General features: G+C 59.0%; 2 protein-coding genes across 5 annotated transcripts in view; both read right to left on the minus strand.

Moving 5' to 3' along the window:
• Positions 1 to 6,061: 6,061 nt before the first annotated feature.
• Positions 6,062 to 9,878, minus strand: SLC25A1 (solute carrier family 25 member 1). Its single transcript, XM_081037869.1, has 9 exons — positions 9,082 to 9,878; positions 8,671 to 8,778; positions 8,492 to 8,591; positions 8,271 to 8,409; positions 7,724 to 7,808; positions 7,453 to 7,557; positions 7,178 to 7,293; positions 7,023 to 7,096; positions 6,062 to 6,778 (listed from the first exon to the last, which is right to left on the minus strand). Exons 1-9 carry the CDS (start codon positions 9,203 to 9,205, stop codon positions 6,664 to 6,666), a joined length of 966 nt encoding a protein of 321 aa, XP_080893995.1. The 5' UTR covers positions 9,206 to 9,878; the 3' UTR covers positions 6,062 to 6,663.
• The window catches only part of CLTCL1 (clathrin heavy chain like 1), an 85,603-nt gene continuing 73,551 nt past the window's right edge, over positions 9,871 to 21,922 (minus strand). Inside the window, exons 27-33 of one of the 4 annotated variants that reach the window (XM_081037867.1) lie at positions 18,298 to 18,429; positions 17,805 to 17,915; positions 17,345 to 17,515; positions 13,977 to 14,198; positions 11,235 to 11,310; positions 10,654 to 10,693; positions 9,871 to 10,264 (exon numbers count right to left, since the gene is read on the minus strand). In XM_081037867.1, coding sequence (XP_080893993.1) covers positions 10,674 to 10,693; positions 11,235 to 11,310; positions 13,977 to 14,198; positions 17,345 to 17,515; positions 17,805 to 17,915; positions 18,298 to 18,429 — 732 coding nt within the window. In that variant the 3' untranslated portion in view covers positions 9,871 to 10,264; positions 10,654 to 10,673. Of the gene's footprint in view, positions 10,435 to 10,653; positions 10,694 to 11,234; positions 11,311 to 13,976; positions 14,199 to 17,344; positions 17,516 to 17,804; positions 17,916 to 18,297; positions 18,430 to 21,922 lie in introns of all 4 variants that reach the window. The other 3 variants (XM_081037866.1, XM_081037865.1, XM_081037868.1) reach the window with 3 other exon arrangements.

Here is a 21,922-nt window from a genome sequence, read left to right on the forward strand (position 1 = left end):
AGCCCCTTTCCCCGACTTCCTCCCCAGCCGGCAGCAGGCGAGGCCATCAGGATTCCCCTGATTGCTTTCTTTCATCGCGGTGCCTTTCTCTGCAGCGAACGCCCGCTAATACCTCCTTTATCACGGAATTAGGGGATTTAGGGCCGATCGCACAAAGAGACCCTCGATAGCGGCCGTAATCAAACCCCAATCGGCCCGATCTCCAGCGGGACCGGGAAGAAAGCGAGAGCCGGGGATTAGCGCGGACCCGCGGCCTGGCGGGGCTGAGATAACATCGCGCCGATGCGGGGCTGAAGCCGCCGGGAGGCCGGCCACGGCCGCGGAGAAAGGCCGGCTTAGCTGCTCGGCGCTGGGGATTCTGAAGCCATTAGAGGGGATTAGCACCGGGTTAATCTGCTTTGGCCGCTCAATTGTCAGCAGGGAACGCGGGCAGTGGACATCTCAGCAGGGCAGGCAAACACGGGACCTCTGCAGTCTAGGCCCTGGGGCTGGTCTCTGTTTCTCTGGCTGTCACCAGGACAAGCCGGGTCCTGAGGACCAGAGAGAGGAATGGACACCATAGTTGGTCGGCGACGCTGAGGCGTGAACCCGGCCCACCAGGTGTGAATGGAGTCCAATTCTTGGCTCCAGCCTTTGCAAACCTTGCCAGCCTTCCATGGAGATCAGAGATGGCTCTGCCCCTCCTCTGGGTCACCCTTCCCTTCTCTTGGCCAGCAGAATGAAGGACACGTCCCTCTCCCCACTCCACCCTTGTGGCCCTGGGGGTCACCCTCCTCACTGAGTTTGGGTTCTTCAGTAAGGCACACACCCCTCCCCAACACACATGGTCAGTAACTAGGTCACGGACTCGTGTGTGTGTGTGTGTGTGTGTGTGTGTGTGTGTGTGTGAGAGAGAGAGAGAGAGAGACAGAGAGAGAGAGAGAGACAGAGAGAGAGAGACAGAGAGAGAGAGTGAGCGAGCGAGAGATTACAGTGATCAGCAAGGAACCACCTCTTACAGACCCTCCGTCTTTCCCTTGGGGTCCCTTCCCAGGGTATGTACCCCTCAGGGGCATGTTCTTTGATCCACTAGCTGACAGAGCTGCCTCCACCACCACTTATCTCCAGCTACCACCCACTAGGTCGGGCAGGGTGGAGTAGTGCTGGCCTGGGCCTCTATATCTCCCAGATAAGTCCTTTGTTTCTGTCTGGACTTTCCCATCTGAGAAATGGGGCTGGCTGAGAGGAGGAAATGTCTCTGCAGAAGGCGCCACTGTGCAGTTGTGCAGCCTTTGCTCACTGCTACTTTCTGTAGGGACATCCACCCAGCCCCCACTTCTCTTCCTGGGTTGCAAATGATAGGCTCCCCAGTCGGGGGACTCAGAGGCGTGACCTTGAACCACAGGGTTTCCCTGGTCTCCTCCTCCACCGGGATGAGGAAAGGCCCTGTACCTTACATGAGTCCATGGGTGGCAACAGGTGGCTGAACTGGAGCTGGCCAGACAGGCAAAATGGGGCGGGGGTAGCAGTGAAGAGGCTGATGGAAACCTCTTGGCCTAATCCCGACCCTGTCTCCTTTCCCATGGCTGAGACTGGGGACATTGGAGCAAAAGCTGCAAGGGGAGGAAAAGACAGTCGAAAGTCCTTCCTTCCTTCACTTGGCAATGACCAGCGTCTCTCTAGCTCCATCCCTGGGGAGGGGCACGGGTATGAGCTACTGGACCCGGCTCTGCCCTCTGGGAGGTTGGGTCTGAGAACACAGGAAAGGGGCCGTGTGCCGACAGGGGAACGTTTCCTACCCGCACATAAGTCAGGCAGAGCCCGAAAGACATTGCGAATTACAGGGTAAAGGTGAGGAAAAGTGTTCGAGAAGGAACGGCGGTGCGCAGGGGCCTGGGGGTCAGGAGCGGGCAGAGGAGAAGTCAGCCTTGGAAACAGGCATCTCCAGGTGGGGGCGGGGATCGGGGCCCTCGGCAGCGCCAGCGTCGGGGCAGGTGACATCAGTGACTTGGGGAGCGGCTGACTGTTGGGGCGCTGCACACTAGATCAAGGCACTGGCGGTGAAATCTGAGGACCGGGGGCTGGAGGCGGTGACAGCCAGGAGCTCGACAGCCCAGCCTGCTCATGCGAGGCCCGAGCGCGCAGGTGACGTCATCAGAGCGCGCCGCCCCGACTTCCGGGAGCGGGTGTGGGCGCCTTCTGCTCCTCCCCGCACAAACCGGGCTCGGAGAACGCGTCCCGTGTCCCCGGGGAAACCCGCCTCCTTCTTCAGAAATGGGCCCCGAAAGCTTCCCGGTTCCTCCCTCGCCCACAGACCCCGGCCTCCGGACCTCCAAGGCCGGGTGCTGAGAGGCCCTGATAGTCTGTGGTCTTTAGCAGCTGGCCCAGGGCACAAATAAGTGACCGTGAGGGGCGACCCTCCTCGCGACTCTGGCAGACAGCCCCTCCCGTGACCTGATCCAACCCGCAGGATAAGCCCCCGGGTCACAATCCCGGGCGGTTGATTTACCTTCTCCCCATCACATGACAGCCCTGGGGGAGCCTCCTAGGCGCTGAGAGCAGGGCTGCCTTGCAGGTCTTTGGCAGCGGGGCGGAGGAGGGGACTCGGGTGCAGTCAGCCTGTGTGGGGCTGCCAGGCAGGCTGCTCAGAGAGCTTCAGTGGCCCCAACCCGGTCAGGGTGAGAAAACTGCCCAAGGCCAGAGTTTGGGCAACAGGCCACTTGTAGGCACCTGAGCAATGGTTAAGAGCAGAGGGGGTGGCATGGTGATCCCTTGAGGTCACTTCAGGAGATGACACCCCTGTGGCCAATGGAGGATTAAGTGGGAGGTGGCTGTGGCTGGCCAGGCCCAGGAAACAAAAGTGAGAACAGTTGTGGAAGGCCAGGGGTCAGGCCCTGGCTGGACCGGACCAGAGGGGAGGTTGTTCTCAGGGACATTTGCCAGGTGGGCGTGGGAGGAGGGGAACTACAAGGCCACACCAGGGGCCACCATGTTTTCCATGGGTCACCCACGTTGTTAGCCTAGGCTATGGACCCTGAGTGCTCTCTGTGGTCTTCCCATGGTCCTCTGAAGCCAGTTCTCCACTGTGCCTGCATCTCCATCCTGGTCCTGGTGCGCCCCCTCCCTGTTCCCAGATCTTGAGGAGGCAGGAGCTCCTTAGACCCCCGGTTTTCTGTGCCTTACCAAAGACCCCAACCAGTGAGTGTGTGAAAGTACACAGGAAGCGGAAAGTCTGAGAGGAAAATACACTGACATCCTCAACTGAGGCTGTTTGCTATGAAGGCTGAAGGCACGACCCCAAAAAACAATATTCTTTGTTGGCTAAAAGGAGGCAGACCATTTGTCAGGAGTGACTGTGTGTGTGTGTGTGTACTAAGCTCTGATTGACATTCACCACCTACACAAGGACATGGGAAAACCCAAGGGACACCCATGTAGTACTGTCGCCCAGTGAAGGAAAGGTTCAAGAAGTTGGGGTGGGAGACTGAGGTCTTTGCCTAGAGGGACGAGGGCATCCTCAGCCACACAGCAGTAAGGACAGGGCTGGATGTTGGCCAAGCCCTGCCCCAGAAGCGGCCACCACCCCACCCTCGCTTCTGAGGTCATTGACCCTCCAGGGCACATTCCGTGATCCCAGGCTGGAGGCTGTGCCAATAGCGAAGGCTGCCTGAGGCTGGATGCTGGCTGTGGCCGAGCCTGGCAGAGGTTCTGTGGGCTGAATACGGTGCCCTGGGGTCGTCACAGTCCTCAGCTCCTCTCTCCTGATAGACACAGCTACCTCCTCCCTCACACTGGCTTACGACCAAGCTGAAAGTCGAGTCTGTTCTGCTTCCCGATTACCTGAAGGTCTGTGCACATCTCTGCCCTTTTGCCCCTGTTGTCACAAGGGCAGGCAATGGTTCTACTTCCAGTGGCTGTGCCTCCACCGCTCCCTGCCATTGGCCTCCTGTCTGCAGCCTTCAAGGTCTGGGTTAAATGCAGCTGGGTTCCCTCCAGGCCCCTACCTGCCTCTCTAGCTGTTCTCCATCTGCTCACTTCCCTCCAGCCTGGTTGGCCTTCAGCCCAGACACTGCAAGCTCTTTCCTGCATGCAGGCCATCCCTCCCTACCTGCCGCCCTTCCCTCAGGTCTCAGCTCTGAGAACTGCGGCTACCTGTTTCAGGCAACATGTGAATAGGGGGTGTCCCAACAGGGCAGGTGGCAACTCTGTGCTCACAGCCCCGGGGGAATCAGACCCAGCTCAACCAACTTTCCTGGTTGGGCTACTTAATCACTGCCCACATTGTGCTGTGCAGCACAAGAGGGGACCCTGGAGCTATGGCAGAGTCCCTGCCATTTCTAGGGAGAGTGAAATGGGGGAAAAGATTGCTCCTGGGTAGAGGCCCCCATGCCTTGCTCTCACCAAGGGCAGCCTCCGTTCCTTCCTCTGCAGTGCTGGTGTGCAGAGTGGATGTCATCCCTGGAGGTCAGTGTAGGGGAAGAAATGAGTCCCCTCAGGGCCCAGCTGCCAGGCTTTGCCTGCTCTAGGAAATACCTGGAACCCTGGGAGACTGCAAATTACCCAAAGAAAAACCTACCATATATGCGGGCTTGCTCTGTGTTTAGCATTGTTCTAAGCACGTGACAGGGAATGTCATTTCATCCTCATAACCCACTGGGATGGGTTCCTGTCACCCCATATCACAGATTAGGAAATTGAGGTTAGGTGACTTGCCCAAGTTCACACAGTGAACAAATGGGAAGCCAGGGTTCTGTCCCCTCTACTGCCCAAATGCTTGTCTGGAGGGCAGTGCCAGGGGGCCTCTGCACCCCTCTAGCCTCAGTGGTCTGTGCCGTGGGCCTGCACTGTGCACCACCTGCTTTCATCCCCACAGCAAAGCTTCTGAGGCTGAGCTGGTGGCCTAGGGCCGAGGCTCCAGCTCTGGTGGCCCTCCAGGTTTCCTACACACCCTGGTGTGTATGTGTACAGACAGCCCTTGGCCCCTGCGGACAGATCAGCTTTACTGCTGAGCTCTTTCTCCTCCATCATGACAAAGATTGGCAGATGTCCTGTAAACACCAAGAGCACATCCCGCTCCTTCAAAACCCTGTGTTCCCCTTGCTCCCCACACCCACATTTGGCTCTCAGATCTGCCCCAAACCCTTTGTACCCCTAGACTCCAGGGATCCCAGTGCTATGAAATTGCTGGGTGGGGCACTCCCCCAAAAGGAGCAGCTCCAGGAATGGGACTTTCCTACTGGAAGTCCTCCTATTAGCAAGTTATTTTCCAGTCTGAGCCAAACCCTTGCATGACTTTTTCCCATGGAGTCACCTGGACAGGAAGGTGCCTTCTGCCTCCACGGCCAGGGGTTCCAGTTCATCCTGTTTGTCCTCTCGTATCACCTCTACTTGGCTCATGGGTTGTGATTCCCAGCTCCTGATCTGTGGTGGGGGAAGGGAACCTGGGGATCTGCCAGTTCAGGGCTCTGTGGACGCCATACTCTGCAGGGCTCCATCTATATCTGGCTCCTGGAATTCCAGCAAGTGGGACACCTTCTACTGAGGTTCAAGGCTGTGGGATCAGATGGCCCTAGGCTCTAGTCAGGCAGCTCCACCCGCTCTTGCCCCAGGGCAGCTGCGTCCCAGCCTGGGTAGTGAGGAAGGAGCCCTGCTCAGAGCCTCAGGGGGACCAGAAACTGGACGTCCCACAAAGCACTTCCCGTCAAGCAGACCATTTCACAGAAAACCAGGAGGGAGGAAGATGGGTCTAGCCACAGGCTGAGGCACAGACAAGAGCGCAGGAGAATTGTCTCCCAGGCCCAACCAGCAGTATGGGGCAGCTCCCCACTCTGTGCTGCCTTCCAGGTGACCCTGAGGACATTACCTCCAGGATCTTGGCCACAGGCCCCAGGCCAGGTCTGGATGGGGCCCAGATGTTCCTTGCCTGGTGCCAGGCCTCTTGGAGGGGCTGACACTGTGGCTACATCTGGCTCACCCATCAGCTGGCCAGCTGTCCGGTATCCTCAGGTGAGAGGTGGTCCTGACCTTCAGAGAGGAGTGGCCATCACTGCCCACCCACAGATGGGCCCACACAGGGACAGGAGACTGTGACAGGATCCGGTTTATTCTGCCTTGGGAGGGTGGTCCTGAGAGTGGCGGGTGCTACCCTGTCCCAGGCGGAGGGAGGGCCCAAGGACCAGTTAAGGCCAGTGGCAGGAGAAGCAGGGGGGCATGCAGCCCCTGGAATGCGGCGAGGCCAGGCTGAAGCCCGGAGGCAGCTGTGGTAGGCTGGGGCGGGTGCCCCTGCTGCCCAGAGTGGAAGGCACCGGGCTGGGACCGAGCCATGACTACAGGGCTGTGGACCCAGGCCACATGGGCACCCCGGGATGCAGGGTACAGGGTCACATGACACAGAACATGAAACACAGGCACGTGGCTCATGAGTAAGCACATGGACAAGTGGGCACAGATTCACAGGCCAGAGGGACACCCAGCCTCGGCTGGACACACGGACACTGGGGGTGTCACAGGGACCACAAGGGACACACAGTATTATGGGACAAATGGACTCAATGGCCACAAGGGACAGGCCCAGGCCACAGAGAGCAAAGGGACCTTTTGGCACAACTGCAGTGGAATTGAGAGAAGAGGGGGAGGGGACTGGTGTGGAGGCGCCGGGCACAGCCCCACGCGGAGCTGAGCGGCTCAGTCTGTCTGCCACACTCTGTTGAGCAGCTTCACCACCTCGTCATAGATGATGAACACGATGGCTACGTCCAGGCAGACCCGGCCCAGGCGAGGCACAGTGCCCTTGTAGAATCTGGGTGGGGTGGGAGAAAGAGGGAGGTGAGGAGGCAGAGGAAGGACAATAGCCCTGGACGGCATGGGCGGGGGGCAGAGGGGAGAGAGAGTGTCCCAATGTTGGAGGGGCAAAAACTGGGGCCTACAGGTAAGGACTCCCTAAGGGATGGCCTGGGGCTGGCAGGGGGTTTGGGGTGAGGCCCAGGGAGAAACCCAGGGAGGGCCTGGCATGGAGACAACAGCTCCGCCCCTTCCACACTCACGCTTTGAGCCCCTCCTTCCTTAGGATCTGCAAGCCGCAGTCCCAAGTGTTTCGGTATTTGTGCGCCTCCAGACCCTGCAAAACACCAGCACGCCACAGGACTCAGCAGCCAGCCCTTGTCCCAAGTACCCCTCCCCCTTCCTGGCCCCACCCCACCTGCATTCGGGTCTTGATCACGTCCAAAGGAGTGTTCCCGAAGACACTGGCTGCACCCGCGATAACTCCAAACACGCCAGTGACCAGCGGGTTCATGGGCTTGTTGGGGTTGTCCCCTGGATGAGGACAGGGTGAGAGGAAGGTAAAGGGGCCAGCTCTGAGCATTGGGGAGGAGCATGGACCAGGGCCTATGAGGGAGGGGGCTGGGGGGGGCACCTTGGCAGGAAGGCTCCAAAGTGTTTGGAGATGGGGTCTTTGGGCAGAGACGCACGCACCTCGATACCAGTTGCGTAGGGAGGTCATGACGAAGAAGCGAATGGCCTGGTTGGATCCCTGCTTTAACACGGTGGCTGTGAGGCCCTGGTATGTCCCCTTCAGCCCTAGGGACAGTAGGCATGCATGGGGTTACACTTGCACATAGGCTCCAGCTGGGGGCTTGGGGGAAACTTCATGCAGGAGCGAGCGCCAAGGCAGGAAGGGGAAGTGCAGGTTCTTTCCATCCTGGCTGAGGTCTCAGACCCCACGGAGGAAGGCCAAGGGGCTCACCTTGCTCCCGCACAATCTCCCTGACCCCGTGGAAGAATCCTCTGTATTTGGGGTTGGGGGAGGTCTGGTCATGAATGAACTTCACCTGAGAGAGATGGAAACAAAGGAACTGGCTCCTAGGGTGCCATGACAAGGGCACACTTGGCCCCTGGCTTGCAGGCCCAGAGCCCACCAAGGTCAGTCTAGGGTTGGAGATGCAGCTCTTCACCTGCAAACAGGGCCCCCCAAGGCCACGATGGGACCTGAAGCCCAGGAAACAGGAGTGCCTGCCTCATTAAGGAGCCTGTGCAATTGTTTACTGGTGCCGCCCACAGCTTGGGCAGCAAATATGCATTATGTCTTCTATGTACAAAAGTGCTTTTAGAAAACTTACCACCTTTCCACTGCCTTGGGGACAGCCCAGCCCCCCCAGGCAGAGCCCCATGCACACCCTGCCCCTCTCCTGCTGACTCCCCACATGGACGCCTCCATGGGGCACAGCACCACCCAGCCCCCACCACACCAGCTCCCCTCTGCATGCTTTGTCCCCTGCAGGGAACTTCCCAACCTTGACGGTCTCCATAGGGCACACGACCACCACTGCCTCAGCCACACCGGCGCCCAGGCCGCACAGCAGCCCGCGCGAGCTGTCCAGCCGTCCCTGGGCATCCCGCATGTGATTGCTGAGGAACTCGAACATCCCGAACCTTGGGGCCGGAGGCAGTGGGGTGAGAGGGGCTGCCGCCCGTGCCCCCTCCCAAGGTCGCCCCCTCCCCGAGTCCACCTCACCTGACAGCCGCCTTGGGGATGGAGCCGTAGAGGAGGGAGCTGAGGCCTCGGTAAAGGCCCAGGACGCCATGGCTGCGGACCGTCTGCCGCACGCAATCCCCTGGGGGAGGAGGCGGTCAGCGACCCCCGAGGCCCCCGGAGCCCGACCCCGGAGCGCCCCGCCGTCGCCCTCTGCTCACCAATGCCCCGGTAGCGCGGCGGGTGCGAGCGTTCGTCCAGCTGCAGCTGGGTCTTCACGTACTCGGTGGGGAAGGTGATGCAAATTTCGATGCCGCCCGCCAGGCCGCCTGCGGAGACCAGGGCCCCGGGCCCTGAGACCCCTGCCGCCCGCCCGCCCCGCTCGCCGCCTCCCAGGTCCCTCCCCCGCCCCGGACTTTGTCCTGCCAGGTCCCCACGCCCCACCCCCGTTGTCCCGGCGAGGCACGGAGGGGCGACACGCAGGACCAAGTCCCGCGAGCCAGCTGGGGACCAGGGCCGCGCCCCCGGCCCGACCCGGAAGTGGGGCGGGGCCTTGGCGGCCCGGGCCGCCCGGAAGCGCGGCGGAGACGGTGGGGCGGGTGGGCAGGGGTCCGCGTCCCCGAGGGGCTCACCTGCCAGGATGGCCTTCCCAGGGTGCGTCAGCTTGGCCTTGCCGGGTGCGGGCGCAGCGGCCGCCAGAGTGCGGGGCGCGGCCATAGCGGGGAGGCGGGAAGCGGGAGGCGGGGCACCCGGCATCGGCCACGGGTCCGAGCCTCCGGCGCTCGGCGCTGTCCGCGGAGGCGGTGGCGGCGGCCGGTTATGTCCGGGGGCGGGGCGGCTGCGTCAGCTCCCGGGCTCCGCCCCGCGTGGTCCGAGTAGGGCCCCGCCCCCGCCCCGCCCCTCGTCGGCCGGGAAACTGAGGCCGGGGCGGGGACGGCAGCCTAGCCAATGGCCGAACCCTGTCTCCTGACAACCGCCTGCGGCGGGGCTGGGGGCGGGTCCTTGGAAGGCAGCCCCGCGCCGGCCCGGAGCTGTGGGTCAAAGTGCTGTCTCCTGGTAAGTCGGCCCGGCACGAGCGAGCCGGGAGCGGGAAGGAGCGGGAAGGAGCGGGCTCGGCGTCCACGCGTCTGCCTCGAGCGGCAGGGTCCCCGGAGATGGGCGTGGAGACACGTGCACTAGCCCCATCCTCTGTCTGAGGGTTTGGGCTTCCCACACAGACGGGCAGAGCGGTTACCACTCCCCTTGCAGGATTTACAGCTCCTTGCCGTGCACACGATGGGGAAAAAAACCCAAATCGACCCTGGCTGTGTCCCCCTGGGCAGCTTTTCTGGGCGGACGCAGGTCCCCCGCCCCCAGAGGTGCCGGTCCCAGCAAATCTCCTGTCCCCTCCTACCCACACCAGCACCAAGCAGGGAAGCGTTGCCTTGATAAACTGACTTTAATATTCATGATCGGCAGGAGGCCCAGAGCCAGGTTAGATGGTCTGTTCAATTGTGTCTGCAAAATGAGCTGGAGGAGGCAGCTCTGCCAGTGCCGAATGAAGAGAGGGGGCCCATCCCCCCAAGCGCCGGAGACCCCTTGTAGACAAGAACTCCCAGGATGCCTCGCTCCAACCAGAGGGTCTGGAGACTCAAGTTGACATCCCTGTCTGGTGACTTGACCTGGCTGGTCTTCTTGGGTAGTCAGGGGCTACCTTGACCTCTCCATGTTCTGGGATGGCTCAGTGGCTGCCATTGTTGGGCCCCAGCAAAAATAAATAACATCCAGGTGTCTCCGCCTTTCATCAAGGTCCTCTGCTTCTGGGATGACATGTTCCTTGGAGAAGTTAACAACTCAGTAGAGGGAGTGTTCCCACTGAACACCCAACTACACGCTGAAGCTGTACGTGGGAGGCTTGGTGAAGGCGGGAGCAGTGGCATAGCCATAGGGGAAGCCGGCAGGGGCTGGGCTGGTAACAGGGCCTGCTGTCAGCATCAGCTGCTGGCCTGCAGAGGGAGAAGCTGAGGGTGAGCAGGGCTCCTGCTGCCCCCGAGTGGCCAGGGGCCCAAGGAGCAGGGCTGTAGGCCAGCCCAGACCACCCAGAGACTGAGGAGGCACGGAGAGCAGGTGCCTGGAGGCAAGGAGTGTGGGAGCTGCTGTTGTGGGGCCAGGCCCAGAAGGTGCCCAAGCTAGAGGGTAAGCTTGTCCCCAAGTGGGAAACTTACTTAGCTTAACTGGCTGGGTCTCACTCATGCCCATCAAAATCTAAAAAAACCAGATTGACATTAATGGTGGGTGGGCACAGAAACCCCAGAGGAGCACACAGTTGGTGGGAGACTCACGTGCTGCGAGCTCACACTACATCCTCAGGCCTGTGTTAGTCCCACAAACACACTCCAGGACCCAACAGCCTCTCTGTGCAGTGGACACCAAACGATCCGTCTGCTCAATGACCAGGCCATTCAGGCAGGCTCTCAAGTACAAAGCCAACAACAGCCTTACTGTCAGGGGCCAAGCAGGGCGGCACACAGCAGCAGCTCACAATGGGACAGTTGCCAGGCACACGGAACAGGCAGGAACACTCCCACCAGAAGGCAACTGCCCTCAAGAGCAGGGAGGACAGTGGCAATGACTTTTACAACGTTCTTAGACCAACCACCCTCTCTACACCTAGCAGTCATCATCATTGGCCTTCATCCCCTCCCCTGTCCATTCCCGCCCCGATCTGAAGCCCAGCCAGGGCAGGGCGGTATGAATTGCCTCCCCTCCCGAGGGGACAAGGGACAGGCTATAGGAAGCCACCTACCAAACAGGAGAGGGGTGGGCTCTACCACATGCTCCTCTTGCTTGCGTAGACTCTCTGAGGCGTCCAGTCTGTCCACCTGCAAAGAGGCAAGAGCACGTGAGTGCCCGACTGGCAGGCTATCTGCAGTCTGGGCCTGGAGGTGAACTTGGTAGGTAAGCCCACAGCCTCCAGGAGGGTTAGAGCTGAGGCCAGGCACACGGGGGCCTGCAGCAGCAGTGACCACTGCCTCAGGCCACAAGGCGAAGGCTCTGTAACCAGGAGATGGGAGTGCTGGGTTGGGCCCTGACGACCCCAGCTGCTGTTCCAGCCCACTCCTTTCTGAGTGGGCATTCGGCCGCCAGGTGCATGGGAGCAGGGGACTGTGACTAGGCTGTGAGCGCGGCATGGCTCACAGGGCGACGTCCTCTGGACACAGGGACACCGCCAAGACAATATAGTGGTTCCTGCTTCTAGCCAGTCCAGGCTGCCCACCCTCTTAAGGAGACTAGTCTCCTGACACCTGGGACCCTCCACCTGGCACAGAGGATGTACCACTTGAGAGGCAGGGGCTGACAGCCATCTGAGGACAAGCTGCACACGGCCCTTCCTCGAGGCTTCACCGTGTGCTGCCCTGTGCAGTGCCCACAGGCTGGCACAGACAGATGGAGAACAGTGCGGTGGTGCCATGGAGGACATAGGGTGGACAGCACTGTGCTAGCGGAGGTGACTGGGACTCCCAAACAAGCACTTGCATAAGAAAGAAGAAATAATTACACGCCCCATGTGCAATCGGGTCTAGGAGAGACCAGCCAGGTGCCAGAAACCTAGCTGAGACAGCTCTGACACCAGTCCCGTGCACGCCTCTCCCTGCCATGGGACCCACGCTGAGGTGAGGAAGGAGCAGGACAGCCATTCTCTCACAGCCTGTCCTGTCTGCCTTCAGCCGGCTCTACTGGGAGAGCTTTGGAAGGCGGAGGGTTCTCAGAGGGATGGCCTTTGAGTTTTGCAGGTAAGTCAAGAGGCCCAGGACCAGGATCTCCAGTCAGAAAGAGGCTGTGGCCTTCTTGCCTGAGCCCGTCCACCTCATAGCAGTGCCTAGTCTGTGGGCCCCAGCCCAAGCCAACAACCCACACCCCACCACTACTGAGAAACCCCTCGTGAGAACCCTCCTTCCCTACCATGGGGGGCACCTGGTTGGGTGCTGGTGGAGGTACATGGGGCAGGATTGAGGGAGGCACCGGGGGAGCTCCTGCCTTCCAGGACTAGGGAAGGTATCTGGGGACCCCAGGCCAGGGGGCAGGGTCCTTCCAATATGGCCCAAGCACACTGTACCTCCCTGGCTTAGCTGTGTGGCCACAGTGATGACCAGGGTGACATGGCTGCCAAGATGACCTCTGTCATTTGCCAGAGAGGGAGCATGCTCCCTCAAGTCGCTGGGGGCCTAGCCCCTGCAGCAATGAAGGTCTAAGTGGCCAAAGTTCCTCTTACGTTAACCCATGGACCTCAACAACAGGAAGAGATTCAAGCCACATTCTTCCTCTTTATGCAGGGGCTCAGAACAGACTGGTTCCAGGTTAAGACAACTTCAGGATGGGAAAAGCAGGCCATTGTGGATAAAGCAGTTTCCATGGACAAGCTCCACAAAGCAGAGATACCTTCTGTAGGGAGCTGTGGTCCACATGGCTGAGGAATCACGGACCCTCGCAAATTCAGTCAGCCCATGTCCTCCAGCAGCATGCAGCTCAGGCCACGTGGCCAGGGCGGCCCCTCCCTAGTCCCCTGGAATGGCCCTCCCACTCCCATGTGTGTGTGGATGGGGCCAGGATGCACCCTAGTGGTCCCTCCTCCTGCAGCAGGGGGATGGCCTGGGACAGCCCTGGGACAGCCCTTGCCAGGGCCTGGGCAACTCCCAGGAGGCTCTGCAGGCAGTAGGCAGAGCAAGCCTGTGCAGGCCAAAGCTGGCAGCCCCGGACATCCCTACCGCCACTGTACTTCCTATTTCTTCCCTAAGCGCCTGGGAGGCCTCTCACTTTCCTGCACACTGAAAGAAGACTCAGCTGGGGGCTTCTTGGCACTGGGGGGGTCTCCATCTAGCTGGAAGAAGGTTAGGTGTAAGGCTAGATGGGCAGGTAGGCACTGCTGAGTGATGGCTTTCTGTAGAAAAGAAAGATGGCTTTCTTTCTGATTTTTGGTCAGAAAGAAATCAGACCAGACGACATGTGTTTCTGGACAGTGGTGACAGCTAGGCCCCAGACAGTCACTAGGGCTTTGACATAAGGGAGTTAAAATCAGACACTGCCATCTCATTTAACAGCTCATCAACCTGCAAGGAAAGCCAGAGTGGGACACTAGGGACACCAAGTGACATCTGGAGTGGCAGAAGCGATGTGCTAAGACACGAGTATGGGAGATGTGGGTTAGAGGCCCCCCTTTACCTGTCAGCTTTGGACACGAACTCCAGTGTCTACAGGTAGAGGGGACTGTCTTCCTTGTCAAGGTGTTAAAGGCTTAAACAAGTGTTACCATTCCTAGTAAGTGCTCCTCTGCTGGCCAATAGCTGGAGCTGAGAGGTACGTGGCCTGCAGAGTGTGGAAGAACTGCTGTGGGGGCGCAGCTCCCCCCATAGCGATTTTCTAGAAGAGATTAATGTTGGGCAGAAAACCATTCAAGCCTGAAGGCAAGAGGCCTCTCCCACCAGCAGCGGGCCCCCACAGGGCCAGTCACAGCCAGAGGCCAGGGAGCCACAGCAGGGCAGGTACTTACTTTGCTAAGGTACTCCCGCATCACCTGGATGAAGTAGGGCATGGCCAGGTCCAGCAGGCTGTGCCTCCAGGCCAGCTCTAGCACCACGTCTGGCGGAAGCAGGTCATAACAGGTGAACAGAGACGCTGCGAAGCACTCCCGCTCGCCCTCCTCTAGGAACCACTGCAGCAACTTCTCGGCCAGCTCAGCGTCCCGGGACTCTGCAGTGTGCTGCATGGCGTCCTACAACCGAGGCAGATGCACAGCTTGGCCACCCTGCCATCTAGCACCCGAGGTACTTTCTGGCCAAAAGGGCAAAAGAGCAAATACCAAGCTCCATGAAGGCCCTTACCTCACCAAAAGAGGGTTCCCTGGGCCTCGACTGCCCTGTAGTAGACGAAGCACCACCTCCAGGAGGGCTAAGGAGGGCACCGAGCATGATCTCGGCAGCTGGCCCTTGCAGAGCTGAGCTGCCCAGAGGGAGGTGGTACACACGGAGCAGACGCCCTGGGAGACAGACTGCAGCCTCAGAGCCTGATGGCACGTAGAGGGAGTGCATGGGCATAAAGGGATGGTGACAATGCCCACAGGGCCTGCTGTGAAGGCCACCGTCGCTACGCTCAGGCTAACAGCCAGCTCAATCCTTCCAGAATCAACATGGAGCAGCTATGAGGGACGCAGCTAGTGCTCAAGAAATAGCGATCTGCCCCTTCTTCCTGACATAACAAAGTCCCTCAAAAACCCTTCATCACTACTTTCATACTTGTGAATTTCTTTGACTAAAAACAAATTTAAAAAGTCATACCCACCCAGGGAGTGTCATCAGTAAATTAGTGATTTTTGTGTCAACTCCTTCAGCCTCCACGACAAGCCTCTGTACACTCGGCTGATGAGAGGCACAGCTGGTGGCAAACACAATCTGGTTGCCACTAACAGTGACTGCTGCTACCCAGAGACAACTGTTGGCCACCATTGCGGTCACTGCTCCTCGAGCCCACTCGGTCACCTCCGACATGAAGCTCTGAGGTCTCTCTGGAGACTGAAATGACACCCAAAGCCCTGTAGGCCAGCATCTGGCACCCCGCCCCTTGACCCCCTCCAGGAAGGATCCTCTCCTGCTTGCTGCTCTGTTTTCAAGTCTTGCCTTGTTCCCACACTGTTCACACAAAGGCACTAGGTCTCTTTCTCTCTCTTTTTTTTTTCTTCATCAAAGTCAGTGGACACTCAAGTGAAAGCGCCAGGTCCCGTCTCCTCAGACTTCTGAGGCCAGTGTGCCGCTCTCTGTCCTGCAGCTGGGCCAGCTGGTTTGTCTTCGACCCGCACCTAAAATCCCTTCCCTCCCTCCACAGGCCTTGAGGACTATCTCACGAACTCTCACAGCCTCAACTGCCATCACCAGAAAGTGGATGTGTCCAGAACCTAGCAGCTTCCTAGAGGACTCAGATGCAATGAGCCCCACAGGAGATCTCTCAGTCTGTGCCCTTCTCCTACTGGAGCCTGGAACGAAGCTCGAGTCTGGGATTCTCCCACACCTTCCCATTTCTCATTACCACTCCAGCTGTGTCACCCAAAGGGCGTCTCTCCGCCGCATCTGTGTCTCTCCACCTCCCAAACCATTGCTAGCTCCTGACAGGGAGTCACTCCAGCCCCCTGCCCCACCGTTTCTGGCCTATGACTTCACCTCTGCAGGCTCCTGGACTTCCCTTTGGCTTAAGAGGCCCATGCAGCTTCCGCCTGTCTGTGCACCTGTGTGGAGGCCCCCTGGCCCTCCCCTTCCTGTGTCCTAACACCTTCCTGCTCCGCTGTTCCTCAGGAGACCCAGGTACTGCTTCCTCTGTTCAGCCGGCTCCCCAGGTAGACAGCACACCTCGAGGTGGTCACCCCTGACAGCGGACAGCCCACTGTGCTGTCACATCCACCCCTGCAATCTGGAAAGCACACTTCGTGCTGCTCCATGACTGTGCCAGGAGCCAGTGGTGACCACTCATCATCCCTGGGCTGGCAATGCTGTGACCTCCCACTCTCTCAGGGCCTTCCTGCCAGGGTACTGGGCGTGAGCACTGTGGGCTCTTTAGCACCACCCTTGCCTCCACCTACTATTAATAGATGTAGCACTGAGCCCTCAGGTGTGACAACAGGTGTCCTCTGGGGGGTCAAAGTCACCCCCAGCTGAGAACCACTGTGCTGGAAAGTGTGCCAACCAACGTTCTGCCTGTGGCTTTGTCGTGGGTTCTCCCTGGCGCACACCACTCGGCATGGCATTGCTGGTTGGAGGAGAGCGGACTGCCCCTCTGGCAGTGCTCACGGCTCTGCCCACTCCCTCTCTGCCTGCCCCCGTTTGTGAGGAGCCTATGATTCAAGACCTTGGTGTGTACCTGGCAGGACAGGGAAGCTGGCACTACCCCCCTGCCAAAAGCCACGGACAGCTTCCTTCCGGTGTCACAGCCCCACTGCCACCTTCTAGGGCCCACACCCAAACACCTTGACATGCTGTCCCAGATCTTCTGTGGCATTTTCTTTTAGTTCCTCTATAGGGGCCTGTCACCACTCCACAGGAAGGACCACAAGCACTGTCACTAAGGGCGAGATGTCATCTAACAATCCGAAACTGGAGGTGACAACTTGGGGAGCAGCTCAACGTGCCCTGGTCTTAGCTCAATGTACCATGAGAGGGAGATGCCTGTGCTGGGCAAAGGGTGGCAGCTGTCAAGTGTCCTGGGAAGGTATTCAGGAGTGCTGAGGACAGCTCTGGGAGTAACACCCTCGGGTCCAGCTCATGGCCTGCAGAGTGGCTCCCGGGGGCTCCTGGCACATAGAACCCTTGGAAATCAGCTCAGCCATGCACAAGGACCGTCTTGTGCAACTGCGCTTTGCCCCACTGGGGAGATGCCAGGCAAAGTGATGGCAAAGGCTTCCAGGCCTGGGATCTCTCCAGCAGCCCACCCTGACTAACAGATGCCTGGACCGGGATCTGGACCCAAGGGTGGTGCCAAGCCACCACTCAAAAGAGTGGAAACAAGTATTTTGAACATGATTTATAACTTAGGTATTTTTAATTCCCCAAATCTTGATAGGAAGCAAAATAGGAGCCAAGTAAATGATGCCATGCGGTGTTTATGGAGAATGAAACTCACATATAACTGCTGGGAAAAGACAACTGCATGAAAGTAAGTTTTTCAAAGCAAATAACTTCTTAGGGCTGTGAGTTGACGATAGATAATGATCCTCCAGTCGGCTCCCACCTCTCAGCCGGTGTTCTGAAAACGCTGCCCCCTAATTTCATCCTCCCTGCTCCCACCACAAGGTCTCCTGGTAGAGTTGTGACCTCCTCCACCCCTAAGCCCAAGCATCGAGAAGCATATAGGGGCGGCCAGGGCACTGGGACCGACCTTGTAGAGACGGTCCTTCTTGCAGAGCTCCACACTCTGGGCCCACCGGTTGTTGCCCTTGTACAGATAAGCAGCGATGCGCCTGAACTCGATCAGCTGGTGCTTCTCCAACCGCTGCGCCAGGGTGATCTTGTCAAAGTTGTCATAGGCGTCGATAGACGCTCTCAGCCCCTAGGAAGACATGGCCTTGCCTTGGGTGAGGGATACGGTGGAGCAAGCACCAGGCATTACTCAGTGGCAGTTATTGCCACCTTAGCCTCAGAAAGGCCGCTGCCATATACCCATGGTACTCCTTGGGGCTCACACCCCCTGCTGTGCAAGGGTAGCCTGCTGGGGACACACTGGCCAGTACAGACAGGGCCTCTCCAGCTCCTGAACACCCAAGGCCAGCGTCCTGGGTCCCGGGAGCCCAGGAGGAGCTGCTGCTGCTTCCTGCCGGGGCTCCTTCTCCCACACCCACCTGATAATCCTCCTCTTCTGTGAGCAGGTGGTTGAGCGCCTCATTCACACTCTTGTTGTTGTGGCTCTGGACTGACCGCAGGTAAGGCTTCACCAGGGGCAACTGGCCTGCCTGACATAGGGGGAAGGGGCAGGCCACTGAGACAAGTCTCCAGGAAACCACTGGGCTGGGGGCCCCTGGACACACTGATGGGCTGGTGGGGACAGCCCAGCTCCAGCTCTCCTCCTGGGCACCTAGAACCAACCATGTTCTATGCACGCTCACGCCGAAAGGGCTGCCTGGGTTACTCAGCAGATGCCAGTTTGATCAATGGACATTAGAGCTGGTATGCAAAGCTGGATCTAAAACTCAAATCAGTCTGACACACTTAATCTTTAAATTGTCTGGGGATCGATTTCAAAACAATTTCAAAAACAGTTTGTTATGGTAAGACCGTTCAGATGACCGTGGCCCAACATGCCCTTCTCGGGAGCTGGGGTTCTGGCCGACTCACCTTTGCAAAGAAGTCAACAGTCCGCGTGGGGTCCAGCCGGGGCGCCAGCACGTGCAGCAGGTCGTTGATGAGCAGGGGTTTGTAATCCAGATAGAACTGCAGGGCTTTGTAGTAGAGCTCCACATTGGCAACCTGCAGGGGGGTGGGCAGAGCCGGGCTCAGCCGTGCGTCCTCAGCCCCCCCGCTGCCTCAGATACTGCACACTCCTTCTGGTCGCCACGGCCTCTAAGAAGACTGGGCAGCCTCCCCACATGACCTCTTTCCCCTCATCTGTGACCTTTTTCTCCTCAGCACTCGCTACCCGATGCCCCAAGAGGCAGGCCTTTGTTTCCTGCCTCACCCGGCACCCACCCTGTAACTGGTGCTCAGCCGGTACCTGTGGAGTGAATGAGGGTAAGAACCAGAATGTCCCCAAGCACCAAACGGTGCTCTGATCCAAGCAAGATTCCCCAGCCCTCCTCAGGAGCTCAGCCTGAGCTGTAAGCACCGCGTCCTATTGCGTCCCAGGTACGCTCCGCTGGACACTGCAGGGCTCAGGCTGGGCAGCCTGGCCTGACGCCGTGGTCCCGGGACGGATGTCCTCTAGGTTTGCTGACTGGCATCTAGGGGAGATCAAGGTGGTTCCTGCCCTCCAGTGGGACGCGCGTGGAGACCCCGGGGTGCACACTGGGCACGGGATGCTAGAGCTGTGCTGGGTAGAGGGGGGGGTGAGGCAGGAGCCCTCCAGCCACCCCGGGTTCAGGTGCGCTGGCAGCAATGTGGAGTCCAGCGACGTCTGCAGACCGACACGGTGGAGGAAGAGGACTGCGCACAGCCCCAGTTGTCGCTGACACTCTCGCTGGTCCCTGACTGCTCCCTCTTCATTCCCTGATTTGGACGTGTCCCTCTGGGTCCAGAGCACTCACTGTCACCACAGGTCCTAACCTAGATGGGCTGGGGGGCCTTAGTGCCTGCCCCATGGGCGCAGAGGAGACTGGTGACCTTCTCTGCCCGGCACGTTTGTGTCAGAGCTCTGGAACCTGTCGTTCTTCCGGGCTGGCCCTTTTTCTCAGCGTCAGACTAGACCAAGCAGAAGGGGCTGTCAGGATGCAAGGCGGGGTTGAGGGGCTCCAGTCCACCTGCAGTGGTAAGTTGCCTCCTCCAAGCCCCACTGGCAGGCCCCTGCCAGCAACACTTTAGGATGACTGTGGGACAGGGGAGGATCGTGCAGAAGGGTACGCCCATGTCGCTGAAGCTCTCCCTGGGTGCCTCCTGTGCCCCTGGAGAGGCCCTGCCCCTCTGCACGCAGGAGAGCAGGCAGAGGGGTGGTGGTTAAAGGGGTTTCCTCCTCACAGCACACAGGACAACTTGCTTTCCCTGCCTTTTAAACAAGTCCCTGCAGCCTTCACTAAAGCATGGCCAGAGTGCCCCGTGTCCATCTGGGGGGACAGCTCTCTTCCCTTTGCTGCGGTCATCATGAGGCTGGGCAAGAGCTGGCCCAGCCACTCTGGGTGGGGGATCCAGGACACATGTCCCGTTGGGCTGAGCTGCTGATGTGGAGGCAGCTGGTGCCCTCAGGTTGCAGTGGTTTCACGACCCTCTGGGGTGACAGCTGCTCCTATTGGGGCACGGGCGCCCATGAGGTGCCCTCCTCTGGAGCGATGCACCAGGACGGGAGCATTGGCCAGGTCACAGGTGCCGCCGTGCCTGTGGTGCGCATGTTGCACACCTTGTCTCCAGGAAGCCCCGGGCCTGGGACAGGGCATCAACTCTGTTTTGCAGAAGAGAAAACCGAGGCTCAGAGATTCTGTCACAAGCTCAAGGGTGACCACCCAGTGCGCTCTGGCTCCTGACATGTATTGCACTACCTGTGAGAACCACCTACTGTATGCGGGGCACCTGTCACCAATCATCTGAAACATTATGTCCACTTCATGGATGGGGTAACAGATTCACTGTGATGACACCAGCCCAAAGCGACAGAAACAGCGAATGGCTGAGCCAGGATGCCTCCCTGATCTGGGTCAGCAAGGCCCCTGCCCGGCCCTCCACCACACAGCCCGGTAGCTGGCTGATTCCAACCTCCTCTCATGGGCTCAGAGTGTGGACAGTGTCCACTCTGCCAGGCCACCACACCAGCTACTGTCCTTCACTCCACCTCTCCTCCACACAGGAGGTCACAGGAGTCTGTCTCTCACATGGCAGGAAGGCAGCAGAGCGTCACACTGAGAACCAGGATGAACACTGCTCTGCCACACAACACGGTGTCATCTGTGAAAGTGTCCTCAGACCCCAGGCTCCATCCGGACCTCCATCTCTCCTCAGGCATCTGCTGATCCTGACCACCACCAAGGGGGGGCCTCATGCAGGTCACGTGTCCGTCAGTCTCCTGGACGAGCACAGTGTCCAGGTCCAACTGAGAAATAAAAAGCACTCCCACCTCAACCATGGCATGCCCTCAACTTTAAAAAGCATCCTGGTGTCAGAGGAGTTAAATGAGAAAAAAGGCACCTCGACTTAATCAGGTATGAATTTTCTAGCATGTTTTTCACATGTGCCAGAGTACAAGAATGTGTGATCTGCCTGCCCCTTACACCAGCAACCGGAAAACCCCACTCAGGGCCGGACATCCCATCAGACAGCCAGACTTCATACCACCACACTGATTAGTGTGGACAAGTGTGACCTTGGGGCCAACTATTCCTTCTAACAGCTCCTACTGAGAGTGGGCGCCGAGACTGGTGTCTCCACCCAACACCCAGGCCTGTCCTCAGCAGTCAGATGTGGAACAGAAGGCAAATGCGTCCCTGAGCCAGAGAAGAGGAGCCCACGCCCCACCTGGGAGTGGTGGGATGGACACGCAGTCAGAACGTTCCCTTTACTGGCACATGGCAATGGGAAAGATCTGAGGGCAAATTATTCACCCAAGTCCACTGGGACAAAACAAGGGCACTCAAAGCAAAACGCCCAGGGACTGCAGACTGAAAGCTTCACCCTCTTATCACCTAACATGCGTGCAGAACCCAGAGTAAGGAGCAGTCCGGAGACCAGAAACACAAAATAGCAGAGGACCGCGTGATGCTTGAACCCAGACCTGACACTTTCCAACAGGTTTTGGCGGCTGGTGTTAGTCGAACTAGACTATAGGAGGGTGGCCACAGCTGGGAAGGGTGGACACCCAGGGGCAGACCTGGGCTCAGGCCCCCACCTGGAAGGTTTTTACTGCCCTCTGTCAGGTGCCTGCATTTCTCTGCAACTGGCAGTTTTGTGGGGAGAGACATGAAGGAAAAAAAATGCCAGGCGGTAAAAAATATTAAAAAAATACAACAGGAAATAGTGGTAGACAGGGTCTGGGGCTGGGAATCCTGAGCTGAAGGGGGGCAGAAGGAAGAGCAAACAGTGAGGTCCGGCTGCAAAGGGCCCAGAGTGGGCGCATGGCAGCGAAAGTGTGGTCCTGAGAGACAGGAGGGGCAGGCGGGGCTGCAGGGGCACACTGGCTTCCCCTGCCCTCGGCCTAGCTGTGCGGCCCTAGGCCAGTCATTACCCTTCCTCAGGAGTTCCCTTTGAGCAGAAGAAATCTCCACCGCCTGCACAGAGGTGCAAACATGCCCGGGGGCAGCACACTGGTATTCATCCCAGTGCCCAG

This window comes from Rhinolophus hipposideros (assembly GCF_964194185.1).
Source record: "Rhinolophus hipposideros genome assembly, chromosome: 24".
Classification (NCBI taxonomy): domain Eukaryota; kingdom Metazoa; phylum Chordata; class Mammalia; order Chiroptera; family Rhinolophidae; genus Rhinolophus; species Rhinolophus hipposideros.